A 21,052-nucleotide genomic window follows, 5' to 3' on the forward strand; every position below is an offset into this window, starting at 1 on the left:
AAGCGACTTAGCAGCAGCAGCAGAGGGGTGCCAGGCAGCAGAGGCAGCAGGATGAGATGCTTTCAAGAGACTTGGGATGATGGAGGAGTAAAATTGTTTAAGATTAAAGGATTACTGAGAAAGAGGATATTTTTAATTATAAGGAACCCTTGAAACTAGAGTATATCTGTAGATTTTATGGACAGGAGCCAGTACAGAGAAAAAATTAATGCCAATTTCACACCTCCCTCAATTTCACTTGTCCTCCCCTCCCTAAAATGTTTTCTCCCAAGACACTGTCACGATTGATTCCTTCACTTCATTCCAGTCTCTGCTCAAAATTTGAGTTTCTGGACATCCTTGACATCCTTGTAAAACAGCATTACCCCTATTGCTCTATGTCTCAACCCTGATTTTTTTTCTTCACAGCATTTACCATTACCTGAAATATCTTTGTTTATTACCAGGCTTTCCCACTGGACTATAAGCTTCATGAGAAAGATTAATGGGATGAGTCAGAAAATGGGATGGGAGAACATTCTAGGGATGGACAAGGACACTGATTAGTTCTTTCAGAGGACTTAGATGAGAAATGATAAGGAGCTGGATTAAGGCTGTAGAAATGGAGAGGAAGAGACTGATTCAATATGAAATATTAATGGTGACTCCCCGAATATAGAGGAATGGGGAGGAGAGATTAAAGATGGCTCCAAAGTTTGTACTTTGGGCAACTGGGTGGGTATGTGGTGATGTAGTAACCAAGATAGAAAAGGAGAAGTAGTAGTTGGGGGGATGTATATATTTAGTTTTGAATATGTGTATCTTAGGTAATTGGAGGACATCCAGATGGTTGAATACATGGGTCTGCTGCTCAGAAAAAAGGTCTGAGCTGGAGATAACAGTTTGTGGGCTCATTAACATAGAGATAGCAGTGTGGATAGGAACCAGTGTGAGATACTACAGAGCTCTGGGAGTGGTGGGTAGGGACTCAGAAGAAAGGTCTTTCCAAAGTCAGGGAGACAGAGGCCAAAGAAAGAGCCCACTGTTAAAGCGCAGAGAATAAGGCTGGGATGGGGGTGGTTGATATTTGACAATGGGGATATCATTGATGACCTTGGCAAGGGCAGCCTCATCAGTGAAGTGAAGCGGAAACCAGGTAATTATGGGCTGCTAATTCAATGGAGGCAAGGAAGAGAGTAAAACAAACCTACTTTTTTAGGAAGTTTAGAGTAAACTGTGGTTACATATTCATTCCTTTGCTGCCTGTTAAACTAGGATTCAAATTGTAAAGTTAATTATGTGTCAACACAACTCAAATATAAAGATGCTGTTTCCCTGGAGATTCCTGTTGGAAATCTACAAATTAGACCTTGGTGATCATAAAAAAATGCCTGTCCTTTGGAGAAGCTGTCTAGATTGAGAGCTAGCAGTAAAGGGATTGTCAGAAAATAAAAATAAAACAACTTACCGTCAGTTCCAACAATATACACATCCACCTGGATCCTGATAAATTCTTGCAGAATCTGTTAAAAAGAAAGCAGATCTTCCTTATGGAACAGTTTCACTTGTCAGAAACGTGAAGAAAACTATCATAATTGTGTCTTATGGTAATATGTTGCTTTCAGAGCCCTTTACATTTTGAAAAGAGATAATACTATAGAGATACTAAAATTAATAACAAGGCTCTATGACAGAAATCTAAAGGAAAGAACTCTCCTTTTCAGTAAAAAGTTAAAGACCATCATTCTTGAAGGAAGTATAATGAAAAAACGTCTGCTCTGACTCACAAGAGGAACTCTGATGTAGTTTTTAAACAGTTTCTTCTATGGAATGATCTTTACTAGAGCTTTCTATCTATATAAAAGTTAAAAAAAAACCCATAACCCATATGTTGTTCATTATTTCTGTCCACAGTGCCTGAATGTGTCTAGCACCAAAGACTCTTTATCCATTTTCCTGGTCTGTAGGCTCAGAATAAATGCCAGCGGTGATACGAGTCAGGTTGTGAAAGGTAAGGAAAGGAGCTTGTCCCGTTCACATTGAGATCAGTCGTGATCATTAATATCACTGTTATCATCCGTATAAACTTTTGGAGGCTCTACTGGGCTGAAGTAAGAATTAGGACCTTCAGGAAACCTAAGGCAGAGTCCCTGTCCTTGGCGCTATATGCCAAGATCAAAAAAGAAATGTTATGTGTATTTCCTCCTCCAAAACAAAAATAAATAGACAAAAGCAAAGAAAACAGTCTCAAAGGTCATGTGATACTAAGATTTTTTTTAAAAGTTTAAGTTTGAAGGAGATGAAATTAATCCTGTTTTCTAATTTTATATCCAGTTCACCTATACTTAATAGATCTTAGCTCAGTTTTTATGTAGGCAGATTTCTGTTTTAAAAAAAAGCAAAAGAGGGGGATGTGGCATTCTTACATTTTCTTTATATCTATTTCTGCATGTCTGTTAGAAACTCTTTTAGAAACGTTGACAAACCTGTGGTAAGAAAACAGCCTGCAACCAGATTGTTATAGTTCTGTTTTTTAAAATCATATGTGACATATATTCTTTCATATACCTAACTTAAAAAAAAAAAAGACAAATTGTTATATAAGCCAAGTTAAAGTTCATTGGCTTATGGATAAAAATAAAAGGACCACTATTCTACTTTCTTGCAAGATCTCTATTTCAGGACAGTTTAGATAGAACACCCACAAGGATTTGAAGCACAGTAGAATTAGAATTTAATAGTATGAGCAGATATTATATGTGATTTAATATGTGAGCAGTATTGTCTATAAGCATATATTAGAAATTATATGCAGTCTCATGGGAAATGCACTATTAAAGTGTTGGCCAAACACACCCCACCTGCACTCCCTCCATGAAATATTCTAAGATTAAATTTTACTTCTGCTTAAGCATGCATGTGTTATCTAAAGGATCATCCGTCCACAAATACAACTTTTTTTTTTAACCTTTAGTCACTAATTCATTACTTTCATTCAGAAAAAAGAAATTACCGTTTTGAGACCCCTCATTGAAGAAACATCAAGAAATGACACTGCTGAAAAGTCAAGAATGAGGCTGTGGAGGTTGATTTTAGGGACCGCAATGTTGAGAGGAAGATTAGCATTCCAGTCTATTTGGAAAGGCAGGTCTGTGGTATTGATGGGCTGATCCAGCTCTTCTATCTTATCATTGTCCAACTCTTCATCAGAATCTTTAAAGCCATCAACAGTACATATAAATCCTTTCTGCAAGAGAGGATACTAACATGCATAAAAACTCTGACCAAGAAAAGCACTGAGTGACAAGGTTAACCAGTGAATTTCTGAAGCATAGAGTCAAAGTTGGCTCAAGTGATGGGATTATAAATTCTTTTATTTGGAGAATAAAAATTTTCCCTGAAGAATACAATTTTAAAGAGACCCCTAAAAACGTGACACTAATCGACACACGAAGTATCTTGTTTATCTGCCACTTCATTAAAAGGAATGGAACCAACCACTTGAACTACATTTTACTCAGCTTTTAGCTGTAATAAGTAGAAATGTGGGAAAGAAGCTTACTGGTGTCACTTGTAGCAGGCCTTTCTTCTGCAGTTTTCGGATTTTCTTCAAAGCCTTGTTCCGCTTGCGAAGAATTCGAAGTGGACGAAAGCCAATCTGAAAAACCCATTGCTGTGTTAAAAGAATGCTGAATATTCTGCTACTTGCATAGCATAATTCTACTTATATAACCTAATTCTAGCTATAGCATAATTCTGCTTAATTAAATGGGATAATTATAGCATAATTAAATGGGATGGGTTGAGGGACTGGGACATATATGAAAGATATTTACATTAAAATTTAAATTTGCATTGAAATTTAAAATTTAACATCATCCTTGAGGGCATTGTACCAGACCTATCTATGGTCTGCTACTCTGTATGCAGTTAACTAACATTCAAAAACCTCTGTACCATCCAGGTTTTATCCCTAGAGTATCCACTAATGGATCTAAACTGTATTTGAAGTTTTTGTTTTTATTCCACACTACCCTTAGGGAAAATCACTTTATTTTTTTCCATTTGTTAAATATGAGTGGAATCTAATTAGTATCCTGCTTCTAGATATTTTTTATTCTATTAGAATTTATACAATTATACTTTATAATATCTATTATATGAACTTTTATAATTTTAGCATTAGATCTGAGGGTAACCTTCATTTTCTCCTTTCCAAAACAGATGTGTTCTTACTGCAGTAATATTTAGCTCCAGAGTAATAAGTATGTGTGTGCGTGCTAAGTCGCTTCAGTCTTGTCTGACTTTGCGACTCCATGGACTGTAGCCCGCCAGGCTCCTCTGTCCATGGGATTTTCCAGGCAAGAATACTGGAGTGGGTTGCCATTTCCTCCTCCAGGGGATCTTCCTGACCAGGGAATTGAATCCATGTCTCTTATTCTCTTGCATTGGCAGGAGAGTTCTTTACCACTACCACCACCTGGGAAGCCCAGAGTAATAAGGAGGATCAAATTATATAATAAAAAACCCTTGACCAAAAAATGTAGTGAGATGAAAAGATACTAGATTAAGTGAAAAGAACAGTATCTAAAGCCAGATAGACAATCTGATCCCATTTTTGTAAAAAAAAGAGTGGGGTGGAAAGATACTTGATGCATAACCGATGACTAAAAATAGGGCTTAAGGCAAGCTCTATGTGAGGGATAGAGTGGACCAGAAGGAACGTGAAAGAGTGCTGAGCTTTTGTTTCTTAACCTTAAAGTCTGCTTTTTTGTCAGCTTCTTTCCAGTCCACCAGGGACACTAGTTGTTATTTAGTGTTAAATATTCATTTGTATTTTATTTCTTAATTTCTCTTACAAGTATTCACTTGCTTTCCTGAATCTCTTCAATGATGCAGTCAAATATTAAAGACTCCTATTGTTTCTGAAGTTGATTCCCAAGGAAAATCTATAGGAGACCATCTATCTTATGGTAAATCTTTTTACTTTACAGCAATATATAATAAAAAGAGTCTCTATATTGGACCTTATATAAAAAGTCTCGTTTCCTAACATGTTAATGGACCCCTTATAAGATAGTTCCACCTGCTTGTTCCACCTGGGACAAAGGATACAAAAATATGAACACTACCCATCTGCAGTATATGTGAAATCACTGACCCTCCTCCTTGTTATAGAACAAGCATTTCATTCCTAATTATTCAGTGAAGTTAAAAAAATTAATAACCCCAAACCTTACAGCATCGATAAGTTTCTGCTTAAAGAAACTAATGTTTGCAAAGTAGATAGGAGATGGACATCTGAAAATCTTCACGCCTTCTGGTTCATATATCTGTAAGACAGATAAATCATATTAGATGGTGCCCATTAGATTTATGTTAATATTACTTAGCAAATAAGAGTGAAAAAATGAACCTTACTTCAGAATAATCTTTTCTATTCTTATAGATGTTGCTCCTTCCAACATTGGCCAGTGTGCTGCATTTGGGACTGTAGGGAAAATCAACACCAAGTGAATCATTCATGCATATTTATTAGGCCTATAAGGCTAATGCTGGTGTTTTCCTAGCATCCCAAAACAGGCTCACTTATCCAAAATTTAGATTGGAGAATTCTCATGCCATCATGCCCTGGAGGGCAAACACCTTGTTTGACTGACCCTCCCACAGCTCCGAAACTGTGCCTCCTCTGCCATCTCCCACATCCAGTTTACAAAGCACTTCCATATGCCTTTGCCATTTTGATTCTGAATATTACAGTTATTGGGTGAAATAAGGCAGATACAATCACCTTGTTGTATAGATGAGGACATGGAGAAGTATTATGACTTGCCTACAACCACTCAATTTGTCTCTTAGGTTTGATGAGTCCCAAAGAAATGAATGAAAATATAAGTGAATAGAAGAGTGTGGGAACATCTCAATGTAAATGTATTCCATCAGTCCATCAAACTTAAGTATGATAACACCTTCTCTTCTAGAACACCTTAGATCCCAAGAAACCTCTTTCTGTCACGTCATATAATCCATCAAAGCCTGAGTGACCACACGGTGGTGATATTTTATAACAGATGTAAGAATCCAGAAGGTGTTTGGATGGGAAATCTGTTTGAATTCTGTTAAAAAAAATCAAGACTTCTAAGTGACTTTTGTGGCATTTTAGGTTGAAAGGGGCCTTTCAAAAGTTCTCTAATCCAGCTCCATGATTTCCAGGTGGGAGTCCAATCTAACAACCTGCCCAGAGGAAAAACCCTTCCTCAGACACAGAGAATCTCAGAATCTTCTCAGGAACACTTGCCCTGTGTTTAACAAGTCTGAGGCAAAGACAGTAAACTTGCTCAGAATTACTTCCAGTTTACAGCTGGGTAAACAGACTCAGAGATTTATGATTTCTTTGAATTGTTGTCAAAGAAGGAAGCAAACCAACAACTGGTGGGATTCAGCTAATGTAAGGTTGGGCCATCTTTTGCCTTCAGGCCTTGGAGTGAGGCAGAATAGACTGGCGAATCTTCTTTTCTTTTCTTTTAGAGGGGTGGGGTTTGCATTGTAAGGCTTGTGGGATCTTAGTTCCCCAACCAAGAATCACACCCACGCTCCCTGCATTGAAAGTGCAGAGTCAACTGCTGGACCACCAGGGAAGTCCCCTTCTGGCCAGTTTTGATAGATTTGCATACCTATCAACTAAACTGCTTTCCCCCTAACCAGTGACAGGTATTTTTCTCCTCTGACCCAGGCAAGTCAAAGCCTGCAAGGATGCAGACCACAATGAGCACTTACAACTGAGTCCTGAAGACGATAGTCAGGAGCTGAAATGCCACGCTAGCTGCCAGGCCTAAACCGAGCCCCAGGACAACGGCAAAGATGAAGGTCATGACCCAGATTAGCTGTCAAAAAAAAGCAACACATACACTACCATTTACTACTCTGATTCAAATACAGTGTCCTAGGTTCAGAGCTATAAGAAAGCATGAACTTCTACAGCCCAAAGCAGAGGTCAGGAGTACACAGTAGAAGGGATCTGCCTTCTGGTCATTCTGCTGGCTCAGGTTCAGAAACTGCAGAAGCACAAGCAAATCTTTTCAAAAATCCCAAGAGAGTGTATCCATTTTCTAATCCCATCCCTGAACCAGTTAAGGAAATGACTGAATCTTTCCCAGCTAAAATTCCAGAATCAGTTGCTGTTTGTTATCAATCGGTAGACTCTGGACTAATATCTTACTTTTGGTCTGCTGATTTAATTAAGGCTACTATCTCTGCTGGGGGCTTCCCTGGGGGGCCCAGCTAGTAAAGAATCTGCCTGCAATGTAGGAGACCAGGGTTTGATTCCTGAGTCAGGAAGATGCCCTGGAGAAGAGAATGGCTACCCACTTCAGTATTCTTGCCTGAAGAATTCCATGGACAGAGGAGCCTAGTGGGTGGGCTATAGTCCATAAGGTCACAAAAAGTTAGACATGACTGAGCGACTAACACTTTCATCTCTACCAGACTCCTAGCATGCCCAAGAAGTGTAAAAGTCCCTAACACTGATCTTGCAGCAGCAAAACTAAACCTGGCTTATTACTTTATGCTTGTTAAGAACCATAGGCTATGTTAACAAGCCTTTTTACACCACAGACTTTGACCCTGATATAATTAGGGACACAGCTTCTCAGAGCAAGGTTTGTTGAGAGTGAGGGGAGCCTTTACAGAGTGTTTCCAAAAGGAATGTTCAGAATTTGAGTTCTTCATAGATTCTTTGGACACTGCCATATAAGGTAATGAAGAACAGAAGCAATGAATACCCTAAGATTCAGAGAGTTTCTGTGGCATTAGAGATGACTACAAGAATTTTTAGAAGAGATCTAAGAAGTTCTCTCTTTGTGCTTCATGGACTATTTCCTACTTGTGAGTAACTCATCCTTTTACATTAAAATCCTAGAGAATAATCATTAGAGTGTGCAGTTTCAAGATAGCAAATGAAACAAACTCAGGTTATTTGAACAGGTAGATAGAAACAAAATTTCCCTTTGTTTACAATATAAATGTACATTTTACATCAGCATGAAAATGCAATTCCAGTTCCTCTCTCAGATAATATCACCTCTACTCACACAATCATACTTATCCTTTCGCCACAATCTTCGTATTTCCGCAAACTGCATCAGCATTCCTTTCAAGTTTCCAAGTGCTAAAGCTGCCAGGACAGACTGAGGAAACAGAAGAGCAGATGTACTTTGAGATAATCCAATCACCATATAGAAGCAAAGGTGAAGGCTGTAGATAAGTGAATCCTTTCGAGGGCCTCAAAGCCTATCAAAGCACACCCTTTTCCGGCGTGCAATGCCATGCACAGCACAGCGGCCCTGGATCTCTGACCTATCCCGAGGTATGATTTTGGCTCCACCACAGTGACAGGGACATGCCCATCTGATAGCACTTACTCATCTGTACCTGGAGACAGAGAAAGGCAGATCTGAAGACCTGTGACTGAAAGCAATTCTTTCTAATCAGAGATAGTCTAGTGTGTGTCTGTTTACTGTAGTAGGGAGTGGGTGTTGCTCTTTGTTTAAAAAAAAAAAACCCTCAGGGAGCTTGGGGGTCTTGGAATAGAATTCAAAGCTTCACTTCAGTTCACTCAGTCGTGTCCAACTCTTTTCGACCCCATGGACTACAGCACACCAGGCTTCCCTGTCCATCACCAACTCCTGGAACTTGTTCAAACTCATGTCCATTGAGTTTGTGATGCCATCCAACCATCTCATGCTCTGTCATCCCCTTCTCCTCCTGCCCTCAATCTTTCCCAGCATCAGGGTCTTTTCCAACGAGTCAGTTGTTTGCATCAGGTGGCCAAAGTACTGGAGCTTCAGCTTCAGCACCTATCCTTCCAGTGTCAATGTACTGGTTTTGATATTGCAGTGAAGCTGTGTAAGACGCCACACCTGTGGGAGCTGGATGAAGGGTTCATAGAACTCTGCACAATAAACCTCCTGCTTTGGGAAACTTTAGTATAAAACAAGTCAAGTGCAACTTGCAAAAGAGACATGTTATTTTTATCTTTTCATTTGTACCTAGTCAGTATCCCATGGAAAAACAAAATCTGAAGCTAGGTAAATAACAAAGGGGCTTCCCTGGTGGCTCAGTGGCAAAGAATCTGCTTGCCAGTGAGAAGACTCGGGTTCGAGCCCTGGATCAGGATGATTCCCTGGAGATGGAAATGGCAACCCACTCCAGTATTCTTGCCTGGGAAATCCGATGGACAGAGGAGGCTGGCAGGCTACAGTCCATGGGGGTCTCAAAAGAGCCAGACTTAAACTACTTAGTGACTACTTAGTGACTAAACACCCACAAATAACAAGGACCTACTGTATATAGCACAGGGAACTATATCAGTATCTTCTAATAAGGGAGAAGAATCTGAAAAAGAACATATATGTATAATTGAATCACTTTGCTATACACATGAAACTAACACAGCATTGTAAATTAACTATACTTCGATTAAAATTTTTTAAATTAAAAAAAATTGTAACAGTTTACAATGAAATACATACACATAACTCCTTAAAAAAAAATAAAGATTACAGAGCATTGAGAAGCCATAGGCAGGAAAAGGGGGATCATTTTACCAGGAACCGGCTCTCCAGACTGTAATTGATACTAAGGATTAACTATAAAAAAAACCCTTAGAACTCTGCTGATACTTAGTAAGTGCTAAAGGAGTATTCATTCTTAGCTATCATGAAAGGTTATTTTGCCTTCATATGATAAAAGCAGACCAGTTATTTAGATGAAACAAAAACATTATAGACACAGTGATCTAAGAAGTAATTGTCAGATGGATCCTTTACAAAGTAGGGCCTTTGATTAACATCCTGGCCAGGGTTCTTGGTGTCGTTTATTCATGAAGGAGAGAGGATTTTAAGTGGCAACTGCTTTTTTTTAGTTTCTCCAAATTGAAGTGGGTGAAGTAGAGAACAAGGATATACAGAGGAAGAAGTACACCGGGCCGAATTCTCTATGTAGGGGGGTTTTGTGTGCATTTATTTTTATTGAGATATACATTCTTACACATAATATTTCTTCAGGGGTGATTTTTTTACTCCTTTTATGCCATTCCTTTGGAAATCAGGTTAGTATAGTAAGAATGCTTAGTTTTGACAACAAGTACTGTGCACTGTTTGGCCAGGTTTGGGATAACCGTATCAGGACACCAGAAACCTGGGGTAAAACTCACGTTCCAGCTACCAACCAACAAAGAAAAAGGCCTAGATAAAAACAACAGACTTCGGTGGACTGTGTCCTATGTCTATGTCCTCTGTAGTCAGAGGTATAATCGGATGTTAGTAGAAAAACAACAATAATAGTCTTCCCAATAAAGGGTATCATTGGTTAAGTGTTTATCATGTGCCACACCCTGGACTAAATATTAATACTTCACATGCCCTATTTCATTTAATTTTTACAACAACTCTGTGAAGTGGGTACTATTTCCCTCTCTATTTTACAAATGGGCAACTTGAGGTTCAGAGAGGTTAAGTAATCTGCCTAAAGCACAGAGATAATAAGCAGCAGAGCAAGATTGAAAGAAGGTCTATAGGACTAGAGCCAGTGCCCTCTGTACTACCTCAAAATCACGTTAACACCGCAAAGAACAATATATTGACCATCATTTGGTTTCCTACAGATTCTGTGTTTCCTAGGGCCCTCTGTTATTTTTGTAACCTGGGTACTGCAGTGGTGGACAAAGCATAAAACTACACCCTCAAAAATTACAGTTCTGGAGAAGCAGGAGGAGGAGCAGGAGGGTAAAGGTACAAGGTCAAAGTTGAGCTGTTTGCTCGCATCCATCAATCTGACAATTTTGGTCTTGGAGTCAAACCACACTCTGGGAGCTGCAGGGCGTACCCTAAGAACAAATTGTGTGGTTGGTAGTACCATTCTCTGAATTCCATACAGGCCTCAATGGCATCAACCTTTAAGAAAATATTCACTTTAGTCAACCCATATGGAAGCTTCAGTGCCGGGGTGCCTTCCAATCTAAACATTAATCATACCTGGGGTAAACACATAGAGACTGAAGAGTCGAGTTGATCAGCAGAGTAGAACTGATAAGGCAGTGTAGAGTTTTAAGAGTAGTGTTGTTGGGTGTTTGCATTCCTAACATTTATAAAATAGTGCCAGGAGAGAAAGAAATATTTTTGGCCCGTAGAATATTGGCTAAGAAGAGTACTTGAGAGTTTGTAGATACTCATTTTCCCTAGTTTAGTTTATGCCTCCTGAGTTTAAGAACCAGGGTCCTCGATCCATCACCCAAAGGAGAGAAATGTCAGCCCAACGGGGAGTGCTACCTTCTGTAGAGGCTCCAGGAGAAATCCGATGGCAACGATGACGATCAACACAATGATAGCAGAGATGAGGCCGGCTATCTGTGGAGAGGAGAACATTCTCATCGCAAACTCAGCTTCCCCCCGGGGTTCCGAGTCCCCAGTGACTCATGCAAGGATGGGCCTCTTAGCAAAGACCCTCCAGGACCTGAGTTTTGCCTCCTGTACTCTCCTGGACCCCCGATCTGGAGAGAGCGGTACTTGCTGCAAATCCTCGGAACGATCCACCGAATATGTTACTCACTCCCAAGGCGATCAACTCCTGACAGGAGAGCAAGGAGGAATCTTTTTTAGACACAGCACCTCAATATTATATATGCAAAGTAGTATTTCAAGTTGCCTAATTAGACCCATTGTCAGTTGTATACTTACCTGATTGCCATCGATGGGATAATCATACTTGAGGGAGTAGACGCTGGCCACAGAAAAGGCCACTGCGAAGCCAACAATGGCAACGCCAAAGCAGTCTCCGATGGTATCTTGGAAAGTCTGCCTGCTAGGTGTGATAGGGGCCTGAAACCTGAAATTGAAATTAAGCAAGTCAGAATGTTGCCCACCTGGTTAGAAGCTTTCAACAGCATCCATGTATCCTCAGGAAAAAGTCCAAATTCCTTAGCAAGGCCCCAGTGGCCCCTTCCCCCACATCTTGCTTAATTACTACCATTTCTCAGAATTTAGACTCCAGCTATACCAAGTTTTCTTTGTTTCTCATCACCCATCATCTCCCACCTTGGAAGCTTCTAATTTGCTGTTCCCTCTGCCTGAACCATTCCCTTCATTCCCAGCCTTCCCTCCAGAAAGTCATTTCTCATCCCTAAGGTCAGGATTAGGCGAGATTGTCTGTGCTTCTCCAGTTTTTATACCTCCTGTTTCCATCCTCCCTCCCAATGGAAAACTCTCCACCCAGACCCAGAGCAGGGACAATGACTAGTTCACTGTTCTATGATCAGGATCAAACACTTTTCACAGCATGTATCAGGTAGTCAGTATTTGTTGAGCAAATCAATGATTGAACGAATGCATTCTAGGCTGAGTTGTGCCTTTCAAGTGTGACTAGCAAGAATTTAGCACCACTGAATACCTTGCAATCTGTTATCTTAATGTTGAAAAGCAATGCTGCCTGGATTTGATATAAGATTGTAAAACTAGTCTAATGATAGTGATAAATCTGATATGATTTTGCTAGGATAGCTACATTACAGTGTACATTGAGATCAATATAAGCTTCCAGCAAAACATCTCAGATCCCAGCTGTATTGTTACATTGGGTTACAAAGCGAAGCTCATGATGCCTCCAATAGTTATCCATGGATGAAGGCTCTTTGAGCAAACACAGTTCTGAGACAAGGAAAGCAAGATATCCTTCCCTCCATTGATAACAATAACCTTTCACGGAAAACTCTTAGCAAACAAGTGCTGGACTCTGCCCTGAGCTCCACTATCGGCTATAGCCAACTGTGGCTGTGATGGAGGGTGGGTTTCAATTAAAGTGAGATTGTATTAGGGAAACATTGAAGTCACAGATGATGTGTCTGTGTTTATACTGCATGGACTTACAGCAGTTAAATAATATTTACGAAAATGTTCAGCTCCTATAAACATCTGTTTCTGATGTAAAACTTATTACAACTGGGTTAACTGGGTCCATTCAATTCTTTTTTAATTGCTGTTCATGTTTTGTAAGCGTTAATACAGTTTTAGCTCTAATTTTGAAGGAGTACTATTATTTTGTATTCTGCAGCTTTTATAAATCAGAAAGTTAGCTAGGAATATTATATATGTAAAATATAAAATGAATGATACAATTTGCATTTTATACCAAAATACCCAGAAGCCTGCTATTATTATTTTGTTCTAGCCTCTACATGTGATGGGGATTTGCAGTCCGAAAACTAGACTGGTTTTCTTGCTTGCTACTTAGCCAGGTTCCTCAATCGTAAAGTGATGATAATAACACTTGTTCTCTTTTCTTCATAATTTTTGTGGAAGGGTCAAATAAAACAATGAATGTGAATACTATTCACACACTGTAAAGTACAAAGTGCCTCTTAGCTACTATTCCAGTGTCCCTCTGGAATCTGAATATATCCTTTGTGTTCTGTTTACTATTTCCATGATCTCTCTCCTTTAGCCAAGTATTTGCATTCAGTGTACATGACTTCACAAAGTCACTTCTAAGATGTCATATTCATTAATAGCAGATTAGCAATAATGAATAATCATTATCTTTCACTTATATTCTATTTGCAAGCACCAGTGGGCATTTAAAATGTTCACTCAATCATCACTCAGAAAAAGTGGGAGTGAAAAAAGCATGTAAAGTGTCTGGTACAGTGATTTAGGTGACAAAGCAAGAATAGCAGTAGTGCAGTTTGAACACTTACAGTGGGCCAGGCACTTCAGGACATCACAGGTATTAACTCACTTAATCCTTACAAGAATCCTATGTGATAACTACTATTTTTAGCCCCATTTTTTATAGCCAAAGATAATAAGGCACAGAGTTTAATTATTTGCCTAAGGTCAGGAAGTGAGTCTGGAGTAAATTCCAGGCACTCTGCCTCTAGAAAGCATGAATTTGCTTACTGGGCTACACTGCCTCTCTGTAGAGTGTGATGATCTATAAATATGTCACCCCCTTCTTCACCCACGCATGCTGTGGAGAGAGGTCCATTGACATTTAAAATACATTTACTAAGTAATGTCACTGTAACTCAGTGATCTTAAGTTTATCTTTTATTTCCTAAATCCTTCTGATAAGATAAAGTATAATCACTTGAAAGTTGCAAAGTGGAGAGAAACCCTAGAAACAGTCTTCCAACTTCAGCCTAATTCTACCATTTAAAGTGATATTTGTGATCTAAATATTACAAGTATAACACATTTTTATCTGGTGACAAAAATAGTTTTTGCTTTAAAATATATATTTGTTTCTAATAGAAGTTCCCTGGTGGCTCAGACAGTAAAGTGTCTGCCTACAATGCAGGAGACCCAGGTTCAATCCCTGGGTCCGGAAGAGCTCCTGGAGAAGGAAATGGCAACCCACTCCAGTACTCTTGCCTGGAAAATCCCATGGATGGAGGAACCTGGTAGGCTACAGCCCATGGGGTCCCGAAGAGTCAGACATGACTGAGTGACTTCACTTTCACTTTTACTTTCTATTCGAAGTTAGTTATTTTTAAGTCAACAATGCAATGCATATAAATTCTTATTCCTAGAATAATTCTTAAATATTCCTAGGTATGGGAAGGAGGGAAGGTTTTCATTTTTGGTTTGTTTTCGTTTTGTTTCATTACCAGGAATACAACGTTTCCTTGGTAAGCAAGCTGGAAGAAACTGAGGCGATGGTCAGAAGGCAGAGAGAGGAAAGAGCACAAAACTGGATCTCCCTCAACAGCTGAATAAAGGCAATGGGCTACATTGTCCAACTCCTTGTGCAAACTGCACCTCCCAGACTTTTGGAGCGGTAAGAGTTCCTCTGGGCTTGTTTTGAACTTGATCTTGAGAAAGGACAGAGTGTGCCCATCTGGATTGCTCAAGCAGTTTGTGGCAGGTATTCCTTCAGCGTCTCCTTTGAACTATCGGAACTTGGCTCCAGTAACTTCAAACAAAACACTACATAATGTTTATGGTAATTAATGGCCAGGGAAATCTGGTTTCTCTCGGGTTTTTTTTTTTTACGAGAAGGAACAAGTTTAACCTCTTTTTCTACTTTTACTATCTTGCTTTTACGTGCATGTGAGTCCCTTCTCTGATTTGTGAGTTCTTTCACATGGAGACACTTTCTGATATTAAGAACTGCAGACCTGATGTCCTTTGTGACTTATTCCTAGAAGGACAGAAGTGAGCCTTCCTCCTGGATGAGTGATGGATGCCAGATACAGGGAGAGTGCTGAGCTGGGTTAATGCATTTCAGCTTAGAGTCCTCTGTCACTACTGCTAACTCTCCAATTGGTGCTTGGAGATGCCATCATGAGAAAGACACTTACCCAGGTTTCATCTCCCCAATCACAGCCACATTAAACCTGGTTTTGAAGTCAAAGCCATAGGACACACCTGCTGCGATCACAGTCTGCAAAGTTGCAAATTGCCCAAGTTAGAAATGGGAAAAGTCACTAGGAGTCTTGCTTTGGAAAAAAAAAAAAGTACCATTGCCAAAGGCCACCCTTTGACCTATTATATAGAAATCTCAAGCTCAGGTTTGGCTACTTTTTGAAAAGTCCCAAGGCAATTCTAATGTACTACTGAAACAGAACCACAGCTTCATTCCAATGAGTCTAACACCAGACCTCTCAGAGGGCTGCTCTCTTGCCTTACGTGGAAAGAATAAACCCCAAATCATCAAAGCAAGTTGTTAAATTATGAATGAAGAGAAATACCATACTAAATGTCATACCAGAAACTGCAGAGAGATTGCCTGTCTCACTAAAACCTCCTAATTTACAGAGAGGGAAGGGCTTTCAACAGAAAAACGCAAGGCAGAAGGTGAGGGTGGGATGATTTGAGAGAATAGCATTGGAACATGTATATTACCATATGTGAAATAGATCACTAGTCCAAGTTCGATGCATGAAACAGGGCACTCAAAGCCGGTGTCCTGGGACTACCCAGAGGGAGGTGGGAGAGGGGTTCTGGATGGGGAACACATGTACACCCGTGGCTGATTGATGTCAATGTATTGCAAAAACCACCACAATAGTGTAAAGTAATTAGCCTCCAGTTAAAATAAATAAATTAGTTTTAAAAAAAGAAAAAAAAACACACAAGGCAAACGAATTATGAAATGAAACCTGAAGATGATCACTTACCACAATGAGTTCAATTGGGATGGGCACTGGAAGCTTGGCTTTGTAGCGCTGATTTATTTCTTTAACCACAAATACCACCAACAGGATAATCAAGGATGTCACAAGGTCTGCAATATTAGTCTTCTCTATTTGTGAGAATACGGACTCTAGGACCTGAAAGTATAAAAATTGAAAAACCCAAGTGCTATATTAATGTGTAATTTGGATACAACAGTTAATTCCAAATACATAAAAATAAACGTAAGACATGAAAGCACTGATAGATGGATAGCATTGCCTGTTCTGCTCATGTTAAACACTAGTAATTATAGAGACTAGCATGGAGATGATGAGAAGAGTAAGTTAGCATAGCATTGTCATCACACTGGTTTAGCGATGCTCTTCATCTGCTGTCAAATTTTCTGGAATGCTTTTCACATTTTTATAACTGGTCTCTTCTACTCTTAGGTCTCATTGCCATCGGGTTTTTTTTGTTTGTTTCTTGTTTTTATTATTGGAGTAAAATTGCTTTACAATGCTATGTTAGTTTCTCCTGTACAACGAAGTGAATCAGCTGTATGTACACTTCATTTTTAATTTCATACTCAACACTATTGCTCTGTCTCCTTTCACCTCTGATAGTTTTTCTTAGCATGTATCCCCTTAATCCCTGGCTTTTTTTTTTTTAAGGTTCAGACCCCTTATACTGCTTCATTGACTCTCTCTGTCACTTTGGAAAATAGTTTCCTGGCTAGCTGTGCACTGTTTACAGTCTTAATTCTCAAGGCCAGTTGGATTCCATACCTATGGGATCTGGACAGCTCAAGCAGGCCCAGACTGGATCCCAAATGACTCCCGAAAGATTATACTTCTGGAATAGCTCTGAATGGGAGTGAGAGAGGTCTGGTTCCAACTTGGAGCAAGTTTTGTCTCAGACTCCCAAACACTGTCTTGATAGAAGCACTAACAAGCCCCAAAGTCAGGAAAAAGAGGCAATAACAAAGAACAGAGGGGGAAGAATTGAAGCAGAGACTAAAAAAAAAAAAAAAAAGAAAAAAGATCAATGGAACTAAAAGCTAGCTTTTTGAAAAGATAAACAAAAGAGACAAACCTTTAGCTAGACTGTCAAGAGAAAAAAAAGAGTGAGGACATAAATATATAAATTCAGAGGTGCTAATAACACTGTTCTATAGTACATCCTCTAGAGGAGAGAAGAACCACTGTTCTATTTACATATTGGCCAATTTCCTTTTGCTTTATAAACAAGGATACATAAGAGCTGAAGAATTTCAATTCTAAGAAAACAAGACATGCTTTTTTAGAAATAGGGAAGCAGTGCCATCCAATTAGCACATTTCTTTCACCATAAGATTTTGAGAAAGATTTTAAAACGCGGGACAAAGCTTTTCATCGTGTGCCCCATCACTTTTTTTTCTTTTAAAATATACAGAAGAGTCAAATCTAATTTCTGTTGTTTACATCAGCTGCATGGGAGTTGTGATAGATTTTCAGGGTTGTTCTCTTTGCCACTAACTTTTTTCTTCGTGTGAATACATTTCACAGCCTGTTGATTTCCTGGAAGTTGTTAGGTAAGCCCCGCAGCAAAGGCACAGAAGGAAAGTTCTCTGGGAAACATGATAGTGAATTTCATGTATTCCTTCCTTATCTTTGAGGCAAAAAAAAAAAATACTCACTTTAAAAAGTGAAAATGGATCGGTGTGTGCTGGGACTGTCAGCTGAAACATAAATTTGAGCTGGGAAACCAAAACATGAATAGCGGCAGCGGTGGTGAAGCCACTGATAAGGGACTCGGATAGATAAATCACCACGAAGCCCAGCCGTAGAACCCCCATCAGCAACTGCAAAGAGAAGGCAGAGCCTTGTTAGTGCAGATTCACAACACACCTCGGCAGTCTGAAAGATCAACCACTGAAATGGTTCAGATTGTGGAGGTTCAGCCTCCACTCTTGGGTCTGGAAGAATAAAGTGTCTCAACCTCCTGGAACACCTCCCATTAAGGTACCTCCCTCTGCGTCCCTCATCCCTGCCCCCGCCCCAAATGTTACATGGTGTTCAAATAGCACATCATTTCAGTACACCTCCAAGAACTAGCATGTTTCTTTTCTTCCCTCTTTTGAAGGCAAGGTATTTTTAGGAGACTCACCCATAAACTTTTCATAGCAGAATTTTATCTAACATCAGCCCTCATAAATTTTTCAGTTTTTTGGTTGCTGTCGCATGCATGGGCAAGCATCCATTCAGATTCCCTCAAACAAGTTGGTCAACTTTTGTTGGAAAATACAAATAACTGTTTATGACATCAAAACTGCTTGATTTTAACTGAGGGCAAAACTGGTTCATTCCCCCCAAAGAATTAGGCTTTTGCAATAATGTAAATGGATATAGAAAGTTGGCCTGACTCTCCACTCCTGTCACCGGAATGCAACCTGAGCTGTGAGTTTGCAAGAGCACTAGAATCGGAGATGCACTCGGACCCCATCATTGAACCGACACACCACTAATGTCTTGGTTTGAATTGACTTTTTTTACCCTTTTGTCTTTAGGCAACACCTTGAGGAGTTTGACATTATCACTATCTAACATCTTGAGAACAGGTACATTTTTTACAAGCCAGTCATGGTGGTGGGGGTGTGGCTTGGGAGTAAGTCTTTAAGCCCCTCCCTAATCTATCTGGACTATAGAATTCTCCAGTCAAGAATATTGGAGTGCGTAGCCATTCTCTTCTCCAGGGTATCTTCCCGACTCAGGGATCGAACCCGGTTATCCTACATTACAGACAGATTCTTTACCATTTGGGGCTTTCCTGGTGGCTCAGATGGTAAGCTTCAGGGCTTCCCTGGTGGCTGAAATGATAAAGAATCTGCCTACAATGTGGAAGACCCGGGTTCTATCCCTGGGTCAGAAAGATCCCCTGGAGAAGGAAATGGCAAGCCACTCCAGTATTCTTGCCTAGAGAATTCCATGGACAGAGTCCATGGGGTCACAAAGAGTTGGATATGACTAAGCAACTAACACTTTCACTTTCAATAAGAAATTGGGCTTCCCAGTTGACTCGGTGGTAAAGAACTTGCCTGCCAATGCAGAAGCCACCAGTTCTATCCCTGGGTTGGGAAGATCCCTTGGAGTAGGAAATGGCAACCCCCTCCAGTATTCTTGCTGTGATAGTCCCATGGAGGAGCCTGGTGGCCTATAGTCCATGGGGTGGCAAAGAGTCAGACACAAATGAAGTGACTGAGCACACACACAATGTGAAATGAGAAAAAATTTCCAAGCTGCCAGTTTCTCTATTACTTGCATGCAGTTCTGTTTAGTAAGAACTGTGAGTGTATCAATTCCCAGGTATTTTATTGAATTCAGCATTTACTTGTCATCACATGTGCCTCCATGTTCTCATTCTTCCTACTCTCCAGACCCACGTTCATTCCTCTTTGCAAAGTAAATCTGTCCCGCCTCTTATGGTTGCCATGAGTGACTCTTCTTAAATTATTTCCAATGGGTCACTGAAGGAGGCACACAAACTAACAGGAAGAGTTGGGAGGGGTGGCAAGAAGGAGAAAAACCAGAAAGATGTGTACCAGCCAGGACCCACAGATTGGGGAGGGTAGATTATGTGACAAAATGCTCACCTGGATGATTCCAGAAAGAATTGTAACTGTGGCAGCCACCATCACCTTCTGCTCATCTATTGATGAATCATTAGTCCCTGTGCTATTCGCGATTATTGAATCAGCTGTATTGTCTGTTGGGGTTAATCTCACAACTACTGCTCCCACCATCATACTCAGAACTGGAAATGGACCTAATAAAGAGAGGGTGAATTGTAGTCGTTATGCTTCCCCATTGCACAGTTGTCTTTCAACCAAAATGTAGCATGTAGAAAGACTACCATCTGGAGTTCTGGTCTCCTTCCCAAGTCCCAGTTCTAATTTGTAATTACAAGAAATTATGACTCCTCTTCTGGATGCTGCACGATATGGAATTGACACAATTCATGACTGGGGCTTCCCAGGTGGCACCAGTGGTGAGGAGACCTCCTGCCAGTGCAGGAGACACAAGTGACGTGGGTTTGATCCCTGGGTTGACAAGATCCCCTGGAGGAGGGCACGGCATCCCACTCCAGTGTTCTTGCCTGGAGAATCCATGGACAGAGGAACCTGGCAGGCTACAGTCCATAGGTTTACAAACAGTCAGCCACAACTGAAGCCACTTAGCACGCATACACAATACATGGCTAATGTCATTCATAAAGAAAAAGCAATGAGCACTAATCAGCCCAGTAATTCACTTACCCACAGATATGTGTCTAGAAGTGCCCAAGAAAAAGTAGATGATGACTGGGAAAAAGGCTGCATATAGCCCATAGCCTGGGGGGATGGTGACTAGCAGAGCAAATGCTAAACCTGTAAATATACAAGAATCAGTGTTTTTATTTCATGCAAAGGGATCATAGAAGTTTTCATTAGGGTCTTCTAGTATTTAAGATTGCACCTTAAAACTTGTTTTATTAACTCAAATGTATCAAAGATGTAAATGTTAAGAGCTAAAGCTATAAAACTATTGCAAGAAAACTTAGGTATAAACCTTTGTGTCCTTGAATTAAGCAAGGGTTTCTTAGTGACACCTATAGCATAAGCGGCCAAATTTAAAACACATAAACTGGACTCCATCAAAATGTAAAAATGGGTACTTCAAAGATACTATGAAAAAGGGAAATGACATCCCTCAGAAAGGGAGAAATTATCTGCAAATCCTATGTTGGATAAAGGTCTATTATCCAGAATGTGTAAGCAATCATTACAACTCAAAAATAAAAGACACATAACCTAATTTTAAAATATACAAAAGATTTAAATAGACATTTCTCCAAAGATAAACAAATGGCCAGTAAGCACATGAAAAGAT

The 21,052-nt window shown here is 39.9% G+C and overlaps 1 protein-coding gene across 1 annotated transcript in view; it reads right to left on the bottom strand.

The window, feature by feature from the left end:
* The window catches only part of SLC26A3 (solute carrier family 26 member 3), a 33,432-nt gene that overhangs the window by 3,853 nt on the left and 8,527 nt on the right, over positions 1 to 21,052 (bottom strand). Inside the window, exons 4-18 of the mRNA XM_043463053.1 lie at positions 20,440 to 20,550; positions 19,777 to 19,949; positions 17,824 to 17,988; positions 16,151 to 16,303; positions 15,332 to 15,414; positions 11,715 to 11,862; positions 11,491 to 11,604; positions 11,307 to 11,384; positions 8,070 to 8,165; positions 6,757 to 6,863; positions 5,401 to 5,470; positions 5,220 to 5,312; positions 3,542 to 3,637; positions 2,993 to 3,226; positions 1,448 to 1,502 (exon numbers count right to left, since the gene is read on the bottom strand). Coding sequence (XP_043318988.1) covers positions 1,448 to 1,502; positions 2,993 to 3,226; positions 3,542 to 3,637; positions 5,220 to 5,312; positions 5,401 to 5,470; positions 6,757 to 6,863; positions 8,070 to 8,165; positions 11,307 to 11,384; positions 11,491 to 11,604; positions 11,715 to 11,862; positions 15,332 to 15,414; positions 16,151 to 16,303; positions 17,824 to 17,988; positions 19,777 to 19,949; positions 20,440 to 20,550 — 1,776 coding nt within the window. The remainder of the gene's footprint in view (positions 1 to 1,447; positions 1,503 to 2,992; positions 3,227 to 3,541; positions 3,638 to 5,219; positions 5,313 to 5,400; positions 5,471 to 6,756; positions 6,864 to 8,069; positions 8,166 to 11,306; positions 11,385 to 11,490; positions 11,605 to 11,714; positions 11,863 to 15,331; positions 15,415 to 16,150; positions 16,304 to 17,823; positions 17,989 to 19,776; positions 19,950 to 20,439; positions 20,551 to 21,052) is intronic.

Source organism: Cervus canadensis, chromosome 3 (assembly GCF_019320065.1).
Source record: "Cervus canadensis isolate Bull #8, Minnesota chromosome 3, ASM1932006v1, whole genome shotgun sequence".
NCBI lineage: Eukaryota > Metazoa > Chordata > Mammalia > Artiodactyla > Cervidae > Cervus > Cervus canadensis.